The following is a 15,768-nucleotide window of genomic DNA, read 5'->3' on the forward strand; positions in this document are numbered from 1 at the left end:
TACATTCATTCCTCCAAGCGGCGGAACTAGTTTCTTCTCTGTCTCAACTTTTAGTAATTGTTCTTTCTTGTCAGCTTGTACATTTGATGCTATTCATTACCATACAATGGCGGAATGGTTATCATATCGACTGATATGTGTATTTTTTGATTCGCTGACAAAATCGACTAATAAATGTCCATAAAAACTAAACCCATTAACTACATTGGGAACGACCTGTATTCTTGAGGAGAAGCAAGATGTACCATGAGAGAATCTGGTTTTGATGTGTTTATATATGGTGTCAGCAGTTTCCATCTTTGAACGGTAGTAGTAACCCCAGCAGTTTGCAATTTTATTGGTGCCCTGAGAAACTAACTTTCTTTCAAATTCCAGATCAACCCCTGTGGGGAAAGATGGATTTTGAATGCAGTTCCCAGATTATTAGTCTTATTTTGTTTACTGCATTTTTATTTCATCATGGATTATCTAGAGAATTCAATCGTAAGAATCCATGCAGTTATTTGGAATTGCTGGGAAGATCTCCGCAGACCATTGTTAGTTATTACTTATAATTTTGTACTTTTAGGCGCTAGAGTTAATGCCAAAGACAACAAATGGTTGACTCCCCTACATCGTGCTGTCGCCTCGTGCAGTGAGGTAAGTACACATAGCATTTCTCTTATTTATTAGGATTAGAGATTGTCTTGAGGTCCATGTGCACTTTTACCACCGACCCAACAACTTTTTGTATATTTACTCTGGTTACAAGAACGGAGAAAATAGGAGCAGGATTAGGGCCAATTAGCCCCTCAAGACAACCCCCATTTCAATATGTTCATGATTGTTCTTTGCTGGTCTCAACTGCTTTTTATGCCAGTACCCCATGACCCTTTATTCCTCAAGCTTTAAAGTATTTATATCTCAGCCTTAAACATATCTAAGGGATAAGATATATATGCATTTGGATAGACTGGGGCTGATGAAAGATGGTCACATGATTTTATATGTGGGAGATCGTTTCTTATGATTTGAATTTTGAAGCAGTAACCACGATGGTTGACGAGGGCAAGGCCGTAGTCTGGACTTCAGCAGGAATTTGATAAGGTACTGCATGGCAGTCTCCTTTGGAAGGTTGGATCGTATGGGATACAAAGAGAGCCAGCTAACTGGATACAGAATTGGCATAATGGAAGGAAGCAGAGGGTGTGGTGGAAGGCTGGTTTTTACAGTGGAGGCCTGTGATAATTGGTATGCCTCTGGGATCACCACTGGGCCTATTGCTGTTTGTCGATTATATCAATGATTTAGATGAGAATGTACCAAGCATGATTAGTAAGTTTGCAGATAACACCGAAAGTAGGTGGTATTGGAGATGGTGAAGATAACAGCAGGATCTTGATCAGCCAGGCAAGTCGGCTGAGGAATGGCTAATGGAGTTTAATACAGATAAGTACGAGGTGTATTTTGGGAAGTCAAACCAAGGTACGACCTTCACAGTGAATGGCAGGGCCGTGGGGAATATAATACAGCAGAGGGATCTAGGAGTATAGATACATATTTCCCTTTAAAGTGGTGTCACATAGATAAGCTAGTAAAGAAGGTTTTTGGTACATTAGGTTTCATCAGTCATGGCATTGAGTATAGAAATTGGGTCGTAATGTTACAGTTGTGCAAAACGTTGGTGAGGCTGTATTTGCAGTATTGTGTTCTGTTTTGGTCACCTTCCTAATGGAAGGATTTCATTAATCTGGAAAGAGTGTAGAGAAGATTTATGAGATGTTGCCAGGACTCGAGGGCCTGAGCTACAGTACATTCAGAAAATATTCAGACCCCTTCACTTTTTCCACATTTTGTTACATTACAGCCTTATTTCAAAATGGATTAAAAATGTTTTCATCAATTTACACCCAATACCCCAGAATGAAAAAGCGGAAACAGGTGTTTTTGCAAAGTAATTAAAAATAAATAACTGAAATATCACATTTACATAGGTATTCAGACTCTTTGCTATGACACTCAAAATTGAGCTTACGTTCATCCTGTTTCCATTGATTATTCTTGAGATGTTTCTGCAACTTGATTGGAATCCACCAGTGGTAAATTAGATTGATTGGAAATGATTTGGAAAGGCACACACCTGTCTATATAAGATCCCACAGTTGACAGTGCATGTCAGAGCAAAAACCAAGCCATGAAGACGAAGGAATTGTCCGTGGACCTCCGAGAGGATTGTGTCGAGACACAGGTCTGGGGAAGGGTATAAAACAATTTCTGCAGCATTGCAGATCCCGAAGAGCATATTGGCCTCTGTCATTCTTAAATGGAAGAACTTTGAAACCACCAGGACTCTTCATAGAGTTGGCCGCCCGGCCAAACTGAGCAATCGGGGGAGAAGGGCCTTGGTCAGGGAGGTGAGGTAATTGAGGTTTGTGGTATAAACAGCATTTAAAAGACACTTGGACAGGTAATCTTCAAGGTTTAGAGGGGTATTGGTCAAATTCGGGCAAACTGGACAAGCTTAGATGGGCTTCTTGGTCAGCATGCTTGCATTGGATCGAATGAACTGTTTCTGTGCTGTATGATTCCATGATTCTGTGACTCTATTTAATGATCTGGCCTCCACCACTGAATTCCAGAGATTCACTGGCCTCTGAGTGCTTTACACCTTGGTTTTAAATGACCAGCTCCTTATTTCGTTGGCAGGTTCCCTTCTTCGTGACTTTCCCACTAGTGTAAACATGGAAACGTAGAAACATAGAAAATTGGTGCTGGCCCTTCGAGCCATTCATTGCGATCATGGCTGATCGTCCCCAATCAATGACCCGTGCCTGCCTTCTCCCTATATCCTTTGATTCCACTAGTCCCTAGAGCTCTATCTAACTCTCTCTTAAATGCACCGAGTGATATATGTGAGCCCATCTCAAGACTGATGCAATCACTTGATTTAACATATCTGCCTCCGCATTGTTTCCTTTTAATTCACTCTTACTGTTTGTTTTGATATCACACACATTATTTCGCTCAAAATCAATTTTTTCCCCTTTTACAGTTTTTTTTTTTTATTCTTCCAAGTTGGCGATATGCAGAGTACTGCCCTGCCGACTACAAATTCAGAAGATTCAGAAAATTCACTGCTGAATCCTAAAAAAATCCCAGTCCTCTGGTTTACTGTTAGCCTTTGCCACTTTGTATGCCTATTAATTACATTTGAATTGATTTATCATGCTTGGAGTAAAATTTAATTGAAGTGGTGCTTGGTGATGCAGAGTTGTAAGCATGAATACTCTTTGAAGAAAATAAAAGTCCCACTTTTATTATGCTAAAGCCTTGAGGGCATCACATTAAGGTGAAAGGAGAAAGGTTAAAGGAGATGTGCAAGGGAAGTTTACTTTTACAGAGTGATGGATGCTTGGAACATGCTGCTAGGGGTCGTGGTGAAAGCATACAATAGTGGAGTTTAAGAAGCTTTTAGCTAGGCGCATGGATATGTAGGGAATAGAGCAATATGGATCATGTGCAGGCAGGTATGAATAGTTTATCCTGACATCGTGTTCGGCATAGACATTGTGGACTGAAGTGCCTATTTCTGTGCTGCACTTTTCTATGTTCTGTGTTCTAATACGCCAAGATTTTATGCATTGAACAGCTATTGTGAGGTATAAGTTCTTCTATTGGTAAATGCACAATTGATGAGAAGCTCTCAGTAGTTACTGCAGCTGAATGGAAATTGTCTTATTTTTACTGTTGTTTTCATTTCTGTGCAATGTCATTTAGTCTATTTTTCACATCAGGTTTCCTCAGCATTTATTTATGTTCTCCGATTGGCAGCCCTAAATTGCTTCCAGATCAAACTTAAATAATGATCCCTTCCCCAATTGAAGCCATTAAAGATATAATGATGTGCATTTGAAATGTTCATATGCATTTCTGTCATTATACGTGGGAGTGCTTAATTAATGCAGGCAAGAAGACGAGCTAGCTTAAAGGTCAAATAGTGTTTGCAAAATGATGTGTAATTTTGTGTTGATTCTTTATGCACGCAGTCTGTCAGCATCTAATAATTGAGACAGTACGCATTGTTTTCAAAAAAATTGTTGATTATTTTATGTATTTGAACATACATAAATGTCTAAATTATAATTCCTTTAGTCTGAAATTTCATTCGTAGAACCGGCCGATATTATAAAATAGACTGTGAGTAGTGCAAATTACTTAAAAATAAAAATCATTTCCCATTGTTGAATCATGGGGTAGTGCAGAAGGAAGTTGACAAAATAAGTTTGTCATATTTTTGTAGGTTATTCACAAAGCATGTAGGTCAAAATCCACAAGCTATGGCTTTGAGGGGGAGCGAGCTTGTGTTTCTCTGCCATTATAAAACATGTTTACCAATCTCCATTTGTGTCCCAGACTCTATAGTACTGCTTGTGATTTTCTCTATTGCCTGAAAAAGGCAAAATTAATTGTTTGCTGCATATGTTCTGGGATGGTGAAATTGTAGAAGTGGCATATTCTTGTACATAATGGAACTGCAAAAAGCCTGATGCTAACTTGTTATTTGCTTTGTAACTGGGAGCAGTTGATGAATGATATAGCTGGTATTTACAAATAATGGATTGGGACACCATATATCAGAACTTCAAGCTTGTGGTAGTAGATTATAACTGACATGAGTAATATTTCAACAATTTATGTTGAAAAAGAAGGGAAAATTATGTAGCTCTCCAGATATCATAATTTCCCTGCTTTGACCTTGTGAAGTGGTCTTCCTGTCTTATGGACTTACAGACTGAAGGTAGGAATGACAAAACATTCCTGCAATCATGTTCTATGGGAAGCTCATTCTTCCATTACTGATCACCCCCACATAGGATGCACTTCACTTCTATATTCCAGGTTCATGTTTTTGAATTGAAAACAGAATCATTTGAATGTGTATGGAATTCTTGTGGAATTATTGACATGAAGATTACAGGCATTTGCTATTATTATTCAAAGAAACTGAAGGCAGTTTTAGGATCCTTGCACAGTAAGAGTTCAAATGGAGAATTCTAGTGGTTGCTGTCAGGAAATTGGCATGAGTCACTGTGCCTATCTGCAATATTGAACTCAATGCAGAATTTACAAACTTGAGCTACTTGCATGAGACTTCGAACAAGAACTCTCACAAAGATCCTGTGCTAAATCTGAAGAGCTGTAAGAATTATTTCCATATATATTTTAATGGCAAGGAATGGTGACGAGAGGCATGAAATATCAACAAAATCTTTTCAAAGCATATTTTATTTTTATTAGCTTGTTAATTTGGATTTTTGTAAGGAATTTTTGCAACATTAAAAAATGTTATGTCTGCAATAATGAAAATTATATGAAATTGAGACTGCACAAAGTTGACATTTGCAGGTGCTAATTATCAACCTTAGTGTTGGGATTTGGAAAATTTAGCTGATGTGGGAAACCGTGTTTAGCAGTTTCTTTGTATGCAGTTGACGTAATTGCCATTAAAATTAGACATATTCAAACTTCTGTTATTTCTGAACAACAATGCCCATTTGCGGACCATCTCAACAAAGCAAAAATATTTTTTTGTTTCACAGGATCTTTGTCAAATAAGTCAAATTGACTCGATCGTAAGAGGGTAAATTAGGACAGACGATCAGTGAGAATTTTTTTTGAATACCTAGAGGAGTCTTAGCAGCCAAGGAAATCGATCATCATAGTTGTGGTGATTCTATTCAGAAATTAATCCAGAATTCCTAGAGAGTTATGGGACTGGGAAAGATTATGAAAAGGAAGAGGGGTGATACTCAGGAATGATCTGAGAAGAATTAGAATATTAAAATTGTTTATTGTTTAACTGGAAGCCATTGTCATCAACAAGCATATAGGTGGACGGTAAACAAGATTTGGTGAAATTTAGGACAGAGTGACAGAATTTTGGACAATCTCAACTTTATTGAGTGTGCAATGAGAAAGACTAGCGGAAGTTTATTTTAATAATTGTGTCTGAAGGTTAAAAAGATGTGGATGGATTTTTCAGTAAGAAGTAAACTGAGACAAAGCTGGAGTCAGGAAATGCCGCTGAGATGGATGTGTAGTCTGAAACTACACCAGGAATCAAATTATCCTGGAATCAAAAATGATTTTGAGCTATTCAACGGATTGGCTCAGTTTAAGGCAGGTGCTACTGAAATGGATGGATTTGGTGGTTTGACAAGATAATTGAGATAATGATCAGAATTTGGCTTTTCTCTTTCTAATATTTAGAGAGTCGGGGTACTATGGCACAAAAACAGAAACATATCCACACATGCCTGCATGACCATTTTTCCCATCTATATTAATTCAAATTTTCGCCATTCGGTCAGTATCCTATGGTTGTCTATTCAGCTACCAGTCTGAATGACTATTAAACATTGTCGATTACATCCAACTCCACAACCCCCTCGGGCAGCATGTTCCAGATATCATTCACTCTGTAAAATAAACTATTTCCATGGGATCCTCTTTACAACTCCCCGTCACATTAAACCTGTCCCCACTTGATTTTGCCAATCCTACCAGGGAGAGAAGATTCTCACTATTCTTTATAAGCCACGTAATTTTATGTACCCATTTCAAGTCATCCCATGGCCTCCTCTGCTCCAGGGAAAACAAACCCTGTCTGTCAATCGCTCCCCATACCTAAAGCCCTCCAACCCAGGGAATGTCCTGGTGAATCTCCTCTGTACTCTACAGTGCAATAATTTTCAACCAATTTTAGGGCGACCAGAAATGCGCACAATACACCAAGTATGGTCTAACCATTGTTTTGTAAAGTTGTAACATGACATTCTAGCTCTTATATTCTATGCTCCAGACTATGAAATCAAGTGTGTTTTATTGTCAAATTTCCCAAAACAGAACAAGATTATAACTTGAAGTAGCACAACAGTTTGTAGACACAGTATTCAGTAGATCGACAATGAAAGGAAGTTTAATAAAGTATAAAGTGCAAAACAAAAACAGAACTCTTAAGTCCCTAGTGCAGCCAAGACAGTATGTTGTTTAGAGACAACACCTCCTATAGATCCCTTCGACGGTGGGTCCAGGACAGCTCCTAAGAGAGATGCATGCCCATGAATAGCCATGATCATATTGAATGGCGGTGCAGGCTCGAAGGGCCGAATGGCCTACTCCTGCACCTAATTTCTAATTGGAAGTTGTTGACTCCACTACTGACTTGTCAATTAAGACAGGTTTGTGGATCGTAGACCTTCCTCTTCTAAAGTCAACAATCACAATCAAGTCATCTGACCACCAGGGGCGCCGGGGAGATGGCCAGCCCTGCCGGCAGTCTGTTTTGTTTTTTCATCTTTTTGTTATTTTAGCATCTGTGGGGGAAACATTTTTACAAGCCCTTACCTTCCCGGAGATGTGATCAATTTTTGGATCACATTCTCTGGGCGCTGCGGCCTACCATCGCTGGAGCTGGGAGCCGCATTGGACTGTCGTGAGCCCCACCGCGGGGCGCTGATTTAATATCGGAGTGGATCCCTTGCTTGGGATCGCTCTCAACGCGGACTGCGGACTTATCACCAAGGGCTCGCAGTCTCGGGAGAGGCCGAGTTGGGAGCTCCAACGCTGCAGAAGGTTAATCCAGCCCCGACGCGAGGTTCGATCGCCCGGCACGGGGGAGCTGACAATTCTCCGATACAGGAGCTGATCGCCTCGACGGGGAGGGCCTGAACGCCGCCGGCTACGGGAGTCAAGACCGTCCCGTCAACTTGAGGGCTTGAGGCCCCCGACCAAGGAAGAACAAAAGGAAGAGACTTGAACTTTATTTCGCCTTCCATCACAGTGAGGAATGTGTAGGAGTCACTGTGGTGGATGTTCATGTTAAAATGTGTTTTTGAGTGATCTGTTGCTTTTAATTGTATGACTGACCTGGCCAGTGAAATTCCTCGTAGGTTGAAAAACATACTTGGCGAAACATACTTGGCGAATAAAATCTGATTCTGATTCTGATTCTTGGTTTTACTGACATTGAGGGCAAGGTTGTTCTGGCTCCATCAATCAGATGATTGATCTCTCTCCTATGCTCTAACATCATTAACTGTAATCCGTCCAACAATGGTGGTGTTATGGTGAATTTAAAGAAGGAGTTGGAACTGTGTCTAGTTACGCAGTCATGGTTATAGAGTCAGTAGACCTGGGCCCTTGAGGTACCCCTCTGCTGATGGTTATCGAGGAGGAAATATTGTTGCCTATTTGTACTAATTGTGTTCTGTTGAGGAGGAAGTCACGGAACTAATCGCAAGAGGATTTGTAGAGACCCAGGTCACCTGACTTGGTAACAAGTTTAGCAGGGAATGATGGTGATGAATGTTGAGCTGTAGTCTATGAACAACAACCTGACATATGTGTTTTTATTGTCCAAAGGTTCCAGTGCAGAGTGGGAAGCCAGCGAGCATGCACCCCCTGTTGATCTATTGTGGCAGTAGGCAAATTATAGTGGGTCCTGGATCTTGCTGAGGTCGGAGCTGATATGCGCCACAACCAACCTTTCAAAACACTTAATCACCACGCACATTTAGGGCGACACGGTGGCGCAGCCCCACAGACCCAGGTTTGATCTTGACTATGGGTGCTTGTCTGTATGGAGTTTGTATGTTCTCCACGTGATCTGCGTGTATTTTCTCCGAGATTTTCGGTTTCCTCCCACACTCAAAAGACGTAGAGGTATGTAGGTTAATTGGCTTGATATAAATGTAGAATTTTACCTAGTGTGTGTAGGGTAGTATTCATGTGCGGGGATCGCTGGTCGGTGCGGACTCGGTGGGCCGACGGGCCTGTTTTCGCGCTGTATCTCTAAACTAAATTAATGCCTCTAAATGGTAGTCGTTGAGGCATGTCAGCTTATTCACTCTTGAGCAACGATGACATTGATGTCATTTTGAAGCGGGTGGGAACCTCGGACCTCAGTAATGAGAGGTTGAAGATGTCTGCAAAAACTCCAGGCAGTTGGTCCATGCAGGTTTTGAGAATGTGACCAAGTACACGGAGACAACATGCATGCCATTTGCCTTCTTCACATATGCATGTGTTGCCATTTTAGGGAAACTATGAATTTTTAAACCCAAGTTATCTCAGTTCACTGACATTCCTTAGGGCCTTAACATTTACAATACACATCCCGCCTTATTTAACTTCCCAAAATGCATCACATCATATTTGTCGGGATAAACTTCCATTGGTCAATGCTCCACCCAATTTTCCATCCGATCTATATTTTGCTTCCTATCCGATTAATATTCTGCTTGCTATCCAATCACCTACAATTTCCATGTCATCCCCTAACTCATTAATTGCACCTCCACTTGAATGTTGAATGACAATTTAGAGAGACAGATCATCAAGAGATGTAATAATATGTGTGCAGATAAAAAGCCATTACCAATGATTTTGTGACTGAGACTAAATGAATAAAAATGGATCGATGACAGTTTAGCGATACAGCACGGAAACAGCCACCAAGTCGGCACCGATCAGCAATCCCCGCACATTAACACTATCCTATACACACTAGGGACAATTTACATTTATAGCAAGCCAATTAACCTACAAACCTGTACGTCTTTGGAGTGTGGGAGGAAACCTAAGATCTCAGAGGAAACCCACACGATCACGGGGAGAACGTACAAACTCCATGCAGACAGCACCCGTAGTCGGGATTGAACCCGGGCCTCTGGCTCAGCAAATGCTGTAAGGCAGCAGCTCTACCGTTGTGCCACCGTGCTGCCCCAAGTCTGCAGAAATTCATGTATCTTTTCACTATATGTCGGTACACATGCCAATACTATACCAATACCAATATCAAACTTAGTGTTTCAAGCAGTGCAGGATAGGTTTAATCTGATTGCCCATCAGCTACTATTTGTGGGAAACTTCCTTCCTCTTACTTGAAGTGACTCATTGAATATTTTTAGAAATCCTTTTGTTTCCTGTCTGATCTAGTTGGAATATTAATTTTATAGCTCCATTCCAGGCTGTTTTAGTCCACTGGGACATCTATTTCTGCAAAAATAAATACTATACTGGAGAGAAATAAATTATGTTTACATAAGTTCCTTAAATTCAGTCCAGATGGCCAGTGTGTGTTCTATTGTTTATTCAATTTATGATGTATTATAACCTATCCAACTGTTTATTTCAATGTAGGATGCAGTTCAGGTGCTTTTGAAACATTCTGCTGATGTGAATGCTCGTGACAAAAACTGGCAGACTCCATTACATATTGCTGCTGCAAACAAGGCTGTGAAATGTGCAGAAGCTCTTGTTCCTCTTTTAAGTAACGTAAATGTCTCCGACCGAGCTGGGAGAACAGCTTTACACCATGCTGCCTTCAGTGGACATGTAGAGGTATTCTATTTTAAAATTGTCTAACATTGAAGATTTTGGAATACAATGTCTTAATTAAAGACAACTTTCTTTGTATGACTTAGATAGTGAACAGTTATCAAATTTTGTTTTTCTAACTTTCGCACACCTTTTTTTTTTTTTTAAATTTTATTTTTATTAGCAGTACAGTAAATCACATTAATACATCGCATATATCTTATTACATTATGTTGTACCACTTCATTTTTTGAGCTTTAAAAAAGATAGAAATAAAAGAAGTAAGGAAAGTAAGCAAGAATCGTGAAGGTGCAGGAAAGTGTTGGGAGAAGAGAACCCCTTAGGGAAGGAATTAGAGAAGGAAGCAAAGAAAACAAATAAGACCTTAGAAAGAAAAGAAAAAAAAGAAGAAAGGAAAATCAATCGCTCTATTGTAACACAAAACTCCGCAAAGAAGGATATACCAACCGTGTTTTTATTAAAAATTTATTTTATACCCCCCATTACCAGGTCCTGGTAGCCTTTATGTTTTAACTTATTATTGCACCTTATGCTTGTAATAGTTCCATAAATGCAGACCACGTCTTTTGGAAGTGATCTGCTTTGCCTGCTAGGAGGAGTCTCGTCTCTTCCAAGTGTATTGTTTCGAACATGTTTGAAATCCACATTTTTGTTGTTGGTATTGGAGCATTTTTCCACAAAATTAAGTATAAGCTTTTTTCCCATTATTAGCCCATGATTAAGTAAGTTCTTTTGAAACATATTTAATTCTGGGTTACCTTCCGATATTCCAAAAATGATCCATTCTGCTTTGGGTAGTAGTTTTGTTTTAAATAATTTTGTAAAGATTTCAAATATTTCGTTCCAGAATTTTTGGATTTTTATACAAAAAACAAAAGAGTGCGCTATGTTAGCTTCTTGTGACTGACATTTATCGCAAATGGGTTTCGCACACCTTTTAATGTTTTATAATTTGCATGCAAAAAAATCCCAACTGCTTGGATGAGAGAGCATCTGAAGGAATAAATGTTTAGAAAGAGAAAGATCCTATATATTGGTTCTGCAAGAACAACAAGAGTTCAAATACGATTGGAAAAACTATTCATTTAATGCAACAATTATAGACTGACAAGTTTTGCATTCCCAACTATTGAATCTATAACCTAATATGATATGATAAAATGCTATGATTTTAGTGCCAGTTTTTCAAAAAAAAAAACGAATCATTTTAATTAATAATTATACTTGTCTACTTTAAGAAATAAATTCATTCCCCCACCATTAATTTAGAAGCTTCTTTGAAATTAACTTCACAACAAAACAAAATTATCACCGAGATGAATTGATAATCTCTGCTTTCACAACTTTAATTAGTGATTTGCATTCAACTTTTTAGGCCCAATTTAAATTTGAGGACATGGGAAAAATGCAGATGCCAATTTACAAAAAAGACATAAAGTGCTGGAGAAACCCAGTGGGTCAGGCAGCATCTCTGTAGAATATTGATAGGAGACTGAAGAAGGATCCCAATTAGACACATCATCTATCCATGTTATCCAGAGATTCTACCTGCCCTGCTGAGGTATTCCAACACTGTTGCAATTTAATTTTGGTTGCTTTATACAACATCATAATTGTTTATCCTTACTGTGAACGTTAACATTTTTCTGGAAGAATCAACAGCATCTTTATTTACAGAAGTGATGTTTAATCATGGAATTACAAGTACAATGTAATCCTAAACTGAATTTAGTTCAACTATTTTTTTTCTAGATGGTTAGTTTGCTTCTATCCAGAGGTGCTAACATCAATGCCTTTGATAAGAAGGACCGACGAGCTATTCACTGGGCTGCCTACATGGGTATGTTGTTACAAAGATTCTTCAAGTCCTGTGTTTTAAATTTTGACAAGAAGTCTTGGGGTGGGTTTAAAAAATATTAAATCAGGCATAAAATGGAATGGTGGGCTGAAAGGTGTGCACAGTTTCATTAGGAGTATGTGCTTTAGTTAATGTAATGCAAGAGGGAAACCAGCTAAGATGGTAATTAAGCCCTTTTGCAGAATATGTTCTATATTAAATGCAATTTGGGGAATCCAAACTGCGTGTTAAACTTTCAGTTTATTTGCACATTTTATTAAAAAAAAACAATGGTTTCAGTGTGTTATGATGTAGTTGTTCCTTTGTGTTTTAACTGTAATTGCGTAAAAGTCACTGTACAGAAGCAGCCAATTCAGCAGGCTGGACAATGCTGTGTTTTATGTTCTTCATGAATATTCTGCCACTGTCCACTGCCATCCTATTTCATCTTGCTCTTTCAAAACATTCTTTCCTATCTCATGGATATGTCGGGTTCTGCAAAAGTGCCACTTGCCTAAGCATATCTTTACGATAGAATATTCCAGATGTAACTACTTCAGGGTTACAAGGTTGCACCAGAATTCCTTATTAGATTTACTGATGATGATTTATTATTTGGCCCTCATTCTGGATTTGTGCAAGTGGAATTCTCTCTGTTACCGCTTCAATCTCCTTCATGTGGACATATGAATTAGGAACAAAAATCAGCCATTCCGTCCTGTTATGGTGTTTAATGAGATTGGTTGATTTGATTGTAACTTCATCTCTGCATTTTTAACATCTTCACATTTTTTATCAGAAGTCTTATCTACTTCTGCCTTAAACATAGGCAAAGACTTTGAACCGCACTTTAAAGGCTGGTGGCTCGTGAGGCTACAAAGGCTCCTGATCACATATTTAGTTCCCTTATTTACGTTGTAAATGGTCAATCCTTTATGTGAAAACAGTCACTCCTTATTTTTACATTCCCTCACAAGAGGAAGCATTATCTCCATATCCACCCAGTTAAGAACCCTCAGTCATGTATGTTTCAATGAGATTCCCCTTCTCTCTTAACTCCTTCTCCTAGCCTGTCTGACCTTTCCCCAAAAGACAACTCGCCCGTTACTGTTATAAATAAACCTGTTGCGTTCCTTCTGACATATTTCCTTACAGGAGTAAAATGCCATAAAACTGTACTCAGGAAGTGATTTCACCAATATTCCATATTAATAACGCATAAATGCCTATGTTGAATTCTTCTGGCAATAAACAATAATATTCTGTCAGCATTCTTAACTGCTCTCTGCACCCATATACAATACTTCTGTAAATAATTCTCAAGCATAACCAGATCCCTGTGCATTGTAGGGCTCTACATTGTCTCAGCAGTTTCTCAAGCGTTTCTTTTTTAAATTTTGCTTGTTAAATTGGACAATTTCACATTTTCCTGCATTAAACTCCATTTGCCTCGTTTTACGCATGCACAACCTATTCCTAATCAATTGTAGGTTTCTTATGTCCTCTTCACTTCCTTGCTAATCTTCATTTTAATTTAGCAAGCATTGAACAGATATTTGGTAAGGTCATCAGCCTCGAGTGTTAACCGTGTTTCTCTTTCCACAGCTGCTGCCTGACTTCTAGTGTGTTTTCAGCATTTTGTTATTTCCAATTTCCTGCCCTTTTTTTGAAAAAGGAGTTGTATTTGTAATTTTTGAATCTAATGGAACCTTGCCAAAAGCTAGGGAATTTTGGAAAACTAAAAGCAATCTATCTGCTATCTAACTAAACACTTTTAAGACCCTTAGATGATGTCCACCAACACTCAGAGATTTGTGTGATAGGTGCAATCATTTGTTCAGTACCAGTTTCTTGGGTACTGATTTTTTTTTTTTTTTACTTCCACCCTCTGAAATCGATAGCTATGAAATCGATATGCAGCAGGATCTTGAACAATTGGTGTGATGTGCTGAGGAATCGTTGATGGAATTTAATACAGAGAAATGTGAGGTGTTGCATTTTGGAAAGTTTTAACAAGGGGAAAAGATTTAATAGGAATCTGAGGGGTAACTTTTTCATGCAAAAGCTAATGCTGAGCTGCCGGACGTGGGAGTTGAGGCAGGGACTATTGCAATGTTAAAGAAGCAATTAGACAGGTTTAGAGGAATATATGGGCAAAAACAGGCAAGTGGGACTAGTTTAGATGGGACATGTTGATTGGTGAGGTCAAGTTGGACCGAAGAGCCTGTTTCTACACTACGAGTCTATGACTAATAGACAATAGGTTCAGTAGTAGGCCATTCGGCCCTTCGAGCCAGCTCTGCCATTCACTGTGATCATGGCTGATCATCCACAATCAGTAGCCCGTTCCTGCCTTCTCCCCATATCCCTTGACTCCGCTATCTTTAAGAGCTCCATCTAACTCTCTCTTAAAAGCATCCAGAGAATCGGCCCCCACTGCCTTCTGAGGCAGCGAATTCCACTGATTCTCAACTCTCTGGGTGAAAACGTTTTTCCTCATCTCTGTTCTAAATGGCCTACCCATTATTCTTAAACTGTTTCCCCCTGGTTCTGGACTTCCACAACATCGGGAACATGTTTTCTGCCTCTAGCTTGTCAATCTTATATGTTTCAATCAGATATCCTCTCATCCTAAATTCCAGTGTATACAAGCCCAGTCGCTCTATTCTTTCAACATAAGACAGTCCCGCCATCCTGGGAATAAACCTCGTGAACCTACGCTGCACTCCCTCAATAGCAAGAATGTCCTTCCCCAAATTTGAAGACCAAAACTGCACACAATATTCCAGGTGTGGTCTCACCAGGGCCCTGTACAACTGCAGAAGGACCTCTTTGCTCCTATACTCAACTCCTCTTGTTATGAAGGCCAACATTCCATTAGCTTTCTTCACTGCCTGCTGTACCTGCATGCTTCTGAAATGTTTCTGAAATGTTGCACGTGTCTTCTATGGTGCAAAATTTCTGTTTAATTCACTTATCTTATTTCCTGTTTAATTCACTTACCTTTTTTGCTGTTTAATTCACTTACCTAATCATTAATTTTCATTATTAATTCCCCAGACCTTTTTTCTATAGAACTACCTTCATTTTGTTAACTCTTTTACAAATTATTTTGTAAATATACTAAATCTTGAATGGCTGCTTTCTGCTTGACTCCAGAATCTTTACATTTATTTACCATACACTCCTCATCCAATCTTCCTTTGCCCAACAGATATTTACAGGCTAAATGTAGATTGAAATCTGCCAAGATTATTGGCCTCCTTTGAAGCTTTTCAATATATGCCCTACAATATGAATGCTTTAAAGATTATCTGGTGGACAAATAGATAGAAAAGAAAGAACAATAGTGCACAGGAACAGTCACTTTTGTCCAAGATTCCTGTGCCAACCACAATTTCTTGCATTTCTTACACAAAAGGTGGTTGGTATATGGAACGAGCTGCCTGAGGGGGTAGTTGAGGCAGGTACTATCACAATGTTCAAAAGACGTTTGGACAGGTACATGGATAGGATAGATTTAGAAAGATATGGACAAAAGCAGGCAGGTG

General features: G+C 39.1%; 1 protein-coding gene across 1 annotated transcript in view; it reads left to right on the forward strand.

The window, feature by feature from the left end:
- ankrd28b (ankyrin repeat domain 28b) overlaps positions 1-15,768 on the forward strand; it is a 139,954-nt gene that overhangs the window by 37,406 nt on the left and 86,780 nt on the right. Inside the window, 3 exon segments of the mRNA XM_055656704.1 lie at positions 569-639; positions 10,183-10,383; positions 12,133-12,220. Coding sequence (XP_055512679.1) covers positions 569-639; positions 10,183-10,383; positions 12,133-12,220 — 360 coding nt within the window.

This window comes from Leucoraja erinacea, chromosome 2 (genome assembly GCF_028641065.1).
Source record: "Leucoraja erinacea ecotype New England chromosome 2, Leri_hhj_1, whole genome shotgun sequence".
NCBI lineage: Eukaryota > Metazoa > Chordata > Chondrichthyes > Rajiformes > Rajidae > Leucoraja > Leucoraja erinaceus.